The 8,183-nt window shown below is 40.0% G+C and overlaps 1 protein-coding gene across 1 annotated transcript in view; it reads right to left on the bottom strand.

Moving 5' to 3' along the window:
• Nucleotides 1-2,456: 2,456 nt before the first annotated feature.
• Nucleotides 2,457-8,183, bottom strand: part of LOC115972745 (receptor-like protein EIX2) — a 70,679-nt gene continuing 64,952 nt past the window's right edge. Inside the window, exon 3 of the mRNA XM_031093005.1 lies at nucleotides 2,457-3,051. Coding sequence (XP_030948865.1) covers nucleotides 2,457-3,051 — 595 coding nt within the window. The remainder of the gene's footprint in view (nucleotides 3,052-8,183) is intronic.

Genomic DNA, 8,183 nt, shown 5'->3' with positions numbered 1-8,183 from the left:
GTTGACGAATTTGCAACCCAAGGAAGTGAGTCAGCTCTCCAATCATGCTCATCTTGAACTTAGCCTGCATGAGTTTTGAGAAACCATGAGCAAGTTCATCCTTAGTTGATCCAAAGATGATGTTATCAACATAGACTTGAGCAACTATCAGTAGGAATGGCAACGGGTCGGGTTCGGGCCGGGTTTTTCCATATCCGGACCCGACCCGCGGGTCTTAACCCGTGGCCCAAACCCGATCCGTTTACTAAACGGGTTTTTTTCCCTGGGCCCGGACCCGCCTTCGTCGGGCCCCACGGGCCCCATTTAGGCCAACTAGATTTAGGCCCAACCCAAAAAAAAAAAAATGAAAAAAAGAAGAGAATTGAAGCCTAAACAGAGTCTAACGAAAATCTAATCACACTTTCCTCTTTTTTCCTCCTGAAAAAGCAATCTATCAAAACCAAATATTCCTCTTTTTTCTCACACTTAATCGGTAACCAAACAGAGCCAGAAAATCACGATTAACAAACCCAAAATCACAAACACAGAAATCATTGAATATACATGTTTAAATAAAAATAATTACAACATTTTCTCGGCTATTTTCTTGCCATCCAAACGGATCCAAGATCTAACAAACCAACCCATTTTCTCAGCTTCTTTTTAGTCGAATTACAGAGACAGTACAGCGGTTCGATAGATATTCTTCAACAACAAGTTTTTTGGGGGTTTGGAGGCTTCGAATTCGCTGAGGAACAGTGGGGGTTTTGATTAGAGGGTGAAGGAAATGTTGAGTATGAAAAGTCCATCGGATGATGCTGCACTTGCATCGCTAGTGTACGAGTTTTCTGGGCTTGGTTGGGGTTGGCGTGGTGAGAAGAGAAGAGAGTGAGTGAGGTTTGGTTGTGGCTGTGGTGGTCAGAGGAGAGAGGGAGAGGAAAGTGAGGCAGTGAGGACTGAGGGAGGCGTGTGTGTGAGAGTTGAGAGATGAAGAGGGAGAGGCAGATGTGTGAGCTGAAATGAGGAGAGGAATAGAAAATTTTAGGGTTTTTAGCTATATATATGTGAGTGGTAGTTTAGTAATTATATATATATAACCGGATCTTATCCGGGTCGGGTTTCGGGTTTTTTTTTTTTATAAAACCCGGACCCGACCCGGACCCGCTTCGGGTTTTTTTTTTAAACCCATACCTGATCCTATTCTTTATCGGACCGGGTAAAATCCGGCCCATTAGGATCGAGCCGGACCGGGTATCCGCGGGTCAGATCTAAATTGCCATCCCTAACTATCAGCTCGCTATCTTCTCTTTTGATGAAGAGAGTCTGATCAGCCTTTCCTCTTGTGAACCCATGTGACACCAAATATTGTGTAAACTGATCATACCAAGCTCTAGGGGCTTGGGCTTGCTTTAGCCCATAGAGTGCTTTCTTGAGGTACAATACATGATCCAGAAAGTGTGGATCAATGAATCCTTTTGGTTAAGCCACATAGACATCTTCTTTGAGCAATCCATTTAGGAAAGCAGTCTTTACATCCATCTGATAAAGCTTGAACTTCAATTGGCAAGCCAAAGCAAGAAGAATTATGATGGATTCCATACAGGCAATTGGAGCAAAGGTTTCATCATAGTCTACTCCTTCCATTTGTGAGTATCCTTGAGCTACAAGTCGAGCCTTATTGCGGATCACATTGCCCTCCTCATCAGTCTTATTGCGGAATATCCACTTTGTGCCGATGATGTGTTCACCCTCCAGTCTAGGCACCAAAGTCCAGACATCAATCCTCTGAAACTGAAGTAGTTTATCATGCATTGCTTCAACCCAACTTTCATCCTGAAGAGCTTCTTCAACTTTAGTGGGTTCAACCTGTGACAAATAAAAGAATAAGACACAAAGTTAGCAACACATTTATCAACTATACGTTTCCTTAATGTGAGTTCATTCAAGTTTCCCACAATATCTTCTGGAGGATGATTTAGCTTAATCCTTAAGGATGGTCCTTTCTCCTCATGGGATTCAGAATCTGGTGAAGTGGTTATATCTGCTGGATCTTCCACAACACTAGGAGTACCTGGAGTGCTAGGAGATGCAGGCTCTTGTTGAACAATTTCTTGAACTTCCCTAGGCTCAGGAGGAAGAATTTCTTTAGTGAGTTCCTCAATACCTTTTTCAGAATTGGAATCTGAAGACTCATCAATAACAACATTCACTGTTTCCATTACCTTCATGGTTCTTTTGTTGTATTCCTGATACGCCTTACTTGTAGAGGAATAACCTAGAAATATTCCTTCATAACTCCGGGAATCAAACTTTCCCCCATTTTCCCTATCCTTTAGGATGAAACAAGTACTTCCAAAGATCCTGAAATACTTCACATTTGGCTTCCTTCCTTTCCATAACTCATATGGAGTCTTCTTGGTACCGGGTCTAAAATATACCCTATTAACTGTAGGACATGTAGTGTTAACGGCTTCTCCTCACAAGTTTCTAGCCACATCCTTATTGTGCAGCATGGCTTCGGCCATCTCCTGAATAACTCTGTTCTTTCTTTCTAATACACCATTCTGCTGAGGAGTAATAGGAGTAGAGAATTCTTGAGAGATGCCTGATCTTGTGCAAAACGATTCCATATATGAGTTCTCGAATTCTTTACCATGGTCACTTCGAATTCGATCAATTTTCAAGCTCTTTTCATTCTGCAATCTTGTGCACAAAGTTTCAATGTGCTTAGGAGCATTAGACTTGGATCGTAGAAGAATGACCCAAGTGTACCTAGTGAAGTCATCTACCACAACCATGATGTATCTCTTTCCACCAAGAGACTCGGTTCTAGTTGGACCTATAAGATCCAGATGTAGAAGCTCCAATGGTCTAGATGTAGCTGATGTCTGAGTGCCAGGATGCTTAGCTTTAATTTGTTTTCCAAGTTGGCACAGTCTACATACCACATTGCTCATTCTACTAAGCTTTGGTATCCATAAAACTAACTTATGCTTAGATACAATAGAAAGATGTTTGTAGCTAGCATATCCCATCCGTTGATGCCATAGATCTTCATTTGGCAAACGAATGCTATTACATACAATATCAGCATTAGGAACCAATCCATAACAGTTGTCAAGAGTGCGAACACCACTTATGAGTTTCTTTCCAGACTCATTCATGACAAGACACTTTCCCTTGGAGAATAGCACCATGAAGTGTTGATCACATATCTGATTTATACTTAGCAGGTTCACCCTCAGACCTTTAACATATAGAACGTTTGCAATGTTCGGCAGTCTAGGTAGAGAGATGATTCCCTTCCCTTTAATTTGCGACTTGCTCCCATCACCAAAAGTGACATTGCCACCTTTCTTAGACTTGAAAACCTAGAAGAGAGATTGGTCTCTAGTCATGTGTCTTGAGCATCCACTGTCAAGGTACCACAAGCATGTGTCCATTACTTTAAATGCAGACTTCATCATAAAACAGACTTCGTGCTTTGATGATAAATCAGTGGGAATGGTACTTTTTCTCAACTGCCTTATACAAGCTAAGCATTTAACTTTCACTCTTCTCAAACGAACTCCTTTGCACATTTTCATTCTGAGACAGTCTAGTTTCTTCTTAGCCAAACTAAGATCTTTTTCAATAGTCATCATAAGAGAATTCAAATAACTTTTAAACCTGCATTTTCTGAAATACTCAAACAAATAGAGATTAGAAAAAAAGGTTGTATTTGAAAACAATGATCTTTTCAAGCCGGTTACAGCCATGACAACAGGGGTCAATAGATCAACACAGCAAAGATTAAACCCTAATCAAAGTGTGCCCGCTTTGATACCACTTGATAGGCTACAACTGAATGACCCCTTGTGATAGAAATTAATTAATTAATTAGCCAAGTTATTCATTAATCAATTTATAATGCAAACGCGTGGTAGTACAAACAAATCACTAATAAACTAATTATGTAGCGAAAAATAAATAACACGGTGATTTGTTTACGAATGGGGAAAACCAAACTGCAAAAATCCCACCGGGTGATTTTCAGGTCACTACTCCCGAAACTCCACTATTATCACAACAAGCGGTTCCAAGTAAAGGAATCCCAAGTACTTTACCAACCTACAGTTGAACCTTTACCCCTATACCTAATTGGACTTGTTCTATAGTGATAGTTCCCCTTTCTAATGTAGGACTCCCAAGTACGTGACTAACCAATTGCATGGATCCCAGTACGCAACTTCAATCACCAACAAAGAAGGTTGTTGGCTGCAAGTTCTTCAGTTCATTCACACGATGAAGATCAAGAAGATTCTTGGTCACAAAACCCTATGATGCACATACACAGCAACTTCTTCAAGAGAAAGAGATGAACTAGGGTAAGAACTTCGTCTTCGGTCATAATTTGCTTGAACAGAATATGCTCAAAACTTGTGCAACTTGTGAACTATTTGATGGCCCTTAAAACAATCCCTTTATATGTCTAGGGTTAGGAGAAAAGAAGGCCCGAAGACATATTCACGGATCCCAAGAAAATCATATCCGAATTCTGAATTCCTTAAACCTCGATAGATAGAAGGTGTCGAGCACACCAGGCTTTGAATAGTTTTCTTAAGCTTGATAGATGCAGCTGTCGAGCTTTAATGAATTTGCACTATTAACTTGTTTTCTTTGGACATACTTGAAGGCTTCAACACTCGATCTTGAAACATGGTTTCTTGAAGTATTTAAACACATCCTAAATCAACTCAAATACAAGTAAAGTGTGTTTTGTTAAAGGATAAGCCAATTACATAAAATAGTGACATATGTTTCTAACAAGTGGAACACATATGTCCTAACAATCTCCCCCTTTGGCAATCCAAGACAAAACCACAACAAACAAATGAACATATGAGAGAAGTCATAAGTTACTCAACTCATATTCACTTGTTGAATACAACAAAATCTATCCAAACACAAACTCTTGAAAAACTTTGCAAGAAAAGAGTTTATGGCAAGTAGACTTTGACAACCTGTATTTCTGAAACACTTTAAACAAAACTCATCAAGGTATCTTTGTGTGAAACAGATATAATAGATTGCATAAAAGTATAAGAAACATGTGTATTAAGGGAGAAAAGAAACAACACATGAAGGGGTAGGTGAAAGAAAAATATACATCAACATAAATAAAGAGATAAGTACAATTTATGTCTATAAATGGTCACAAGACCTCAAGTACAAGAATAATGTATCTAAAAAGAAAGAAAAGAAAAGAAAAGATACATAATGTCCTCACTACATCCCTCAAAACATATCAACACTCCCCCTAAAAAAATGGTCCTATACTAACTCTCTCTCTAAGAATGACTACTCTCAAATCAAAACTACTCCCCCTTTTTGTCAAGAGTGACAAAGGGTAAGAGTGTCAAGTAGATATCTCATCGGTAGAGCTAGCATCTCCATTAGCATCATCCGAAGCATCATCGTCATAACCATCATCATCATCCTCATCCTTAGAATCAGAAGCCATGGGAGAAGGTGATGAAGGAGTAGCCTTAGGAGCAAAACCACCCATGGACGCCTATCGCCGTGCAATACGACCGACACGAACGTTCACCTGATACAACTTTGTAGAGAGTGTATCTAGGTGAGCATCCATGCGCTGCAGCTGCGCCATGATATCTCCTAACAACACATCGCCCAAAGAAGAGGAAGGAGCGGATGTGGATGGAGCAGAACGGGATGGAGCCGAACGGGAGGGAGGAGCTGCTGAATCCAATTGCCTTGACCGTAACTGGGCCTCACTACGTTTAACGGTAGCGTAATCTATGGCACACATAACAGTGAAATGGTCAGAAGAGGGAAAATGAATAGAAAAATGGCGTAAGATCCTTATGATAGCGGAAGGAAAGATGAGCTTATCATGAGACGCAAAATCTAGATGACCATCTATAATAGAGAGAATGAAATGAGAAGGGAAGTCTATAGTAAGATGCTCAAGAAGAGATAATAAAAATTGAGCACGAGGTTCTGTAATGGAGTTGTAGTGAGAGTGTGGATGCAAAACAAAGGTCATCACCATGTTTATGAATCTAGGACCTTTAGCAAAAGGTCTACATGGTGTAAACAAACGCTCACCCCAAATAGAAGGGCGCTCACAAAAAGCAGACATGAGCTCATCCCTAGACACAGTCCTCAGACGCTCACAACTAGGAAAGTAAGGAAACTCTATCCTAGGAACTTGAAGCACATCCGGAACAAGTTGCAGTGTGATAGAAATGTGCATACCTCGAACGCAAGTGAAGAAAAAAGGTACTGAACGATCAATCCCATGTATGTTGGAGTAAAACTCCTAGATAAGCACAAGAGGACAGGTGACTAGGACGTCACACAATGACTCCCATCCCCTACTGTGAATGATAGTAGGAAGGTCGGTGTCGGTAAAGTTCGACAGAATGACTTGGCGTTCCGAATGAATGCCTCGTCTAGAAAAGTTCTCCGAGAATGCCTTGAAGGCATCAACATCACGGAACCGAATATGAGATAGAGTAGGATTAGAGGATGAAGAAGCTCTGGAACGAAGAGGGTTCTGGGCTGGAGTGGATTTACGCTTTGGTGCCATAGACACGACTAACGTAAACAGAAAGCGAGGGAAAGAAAGAAAGACAATTAGAAAAGTCTCAAGCAATTTCAAATATAACAAGTATATTGAAAAGAGAGTACGTATGCATGAGAAATGCATGAACATGTGACATGCAAAAGAATTTTCATCATGGGCTCAGCCCAATCCAAACCTGTCAGCACATAAACAGACAGCACACATCTAAATGCATGACAATACCATTATAATGCTAATGTGATGCAATGTATGAGGTTTTAAACTCATTTAAGTGAAAACCCATCCCAAAATTTCAATAATAACTCATCAATTTTGAAAAACCCCAAAACCTAGGTTTCAAAACATGAAATGCATGAATGTGAAAGGATTAGAAGCTTACCAAGTGAAGAAAATCTTGAAAAAGCTTGAAGAAACCTTAAGGAACAAAGATTGGAGTGAGATGAGATAGTTTGGGAGAGAAAACAGAGAAGTATCGAGAGAAAGAGATCGAAGAAAATGAGGTTCGGATCACATAGGGAGTTTAAATAGTGCATTAGTAAATCTCGACAGATGAAGGTGTCGAGAGATGTTGAGACATCTGTCGAGGAAGGTGTTGAGAAAATGGTCATCGACAGCTGAGGTATCGATGAGGATCAAGAAGATGCTTGGTCACAAAAACCTATAGTGCACATACACAGCAACTTCTTCAAGAGAAAGAGATGAACTAGGGCAAGAACTTCATCTCCGGTCACAATTTACTTGATTAGAGTTTGCTCAATGCTTGTGAAACTTGTGAACTATTTGACGGCCCTTAAAACAATCCTTTTATATGTCTAGGGTTAGGATAAAAGAAAGTCCAAAGACATATTCACGGATCCCAAGAAAATCATATCAGAATTCTGAAATTCTTAAACCTCAACAGATAGGAGGTGTCGAGAAGCTGTCGAGCAGGTGTCGAGCACACCGGGCTTTGAATAGCTTTCTTAAGCTCGATAGATGCAACTGTCGAGCCAGCTATCGAGCTTTAATGAATTTACGCTATCAGCTTGTTTTCATGGACAAACTTGTAGGCTTCTACACTTGATCTTGAAACATGGTTTCTTGAAGTATTTAAACATATCCTAAATCTACTCAAATACAAGTAAAGTGCGTTTTGTCAAAAGATAAGCCAATTACATAAAATAGTGACATATGTTTCTAACAAGTGAAACACATATGTCCTAACAGGTTAGACCTTTATTAGCTTCAAAGTTTTTGTGAGATATTGTTTACAAAAAATTTAAATATGGGCTGGGTCAGGTCTTTCTTTAGTACGGGTCCTGTCTCTTTAGAAATAGTGATGGGTTCTATTGCAGCCCACAGGGATCCGTGAGGAGACTTGAGATCATGAGAGTGAAGGATGGTGGAGTTAATAGGCAGCGCTTCAACGCTGCGGTGGTTATTGTGGTAAATCACTTTCCCCAGAAATGCAGCCACCAAATGAAAGTGCATACTTACATCGCTAATTTGTGTGTGCGCTTTGCGAGTAATTCTTAAGTATTCTTAGAGAACAATGAATAGTGTTTCCTCCTCTCATATTCCCATTTATTAAATTCATCGTGATGTTTACCATAAATATGAGAGAAGGGAACAC

The sequence above is a fragment of the Quercus lobata genome, unplaced genomic scaffold, assembly GCF_001633185.2.
Source record: "Quercus lobata isolate SW786 unplaced genomic scaffold, ValleyOak3.0 Primary Assembly Scq3eQI_73, whole genome shotgun sequence".
NCBI classification, from domain to species: Eukaryota; Viridiplantae; Streptophyta; class Magnoliopsida; order Fagales; family Fagaceae; genus Quercus; species Quercus lobata.
The sequence above is the reverse complement of the archived record's forward strand: the minus strand, read 5'-3'. Positions and strand labels throughout refer to the sequence as shown.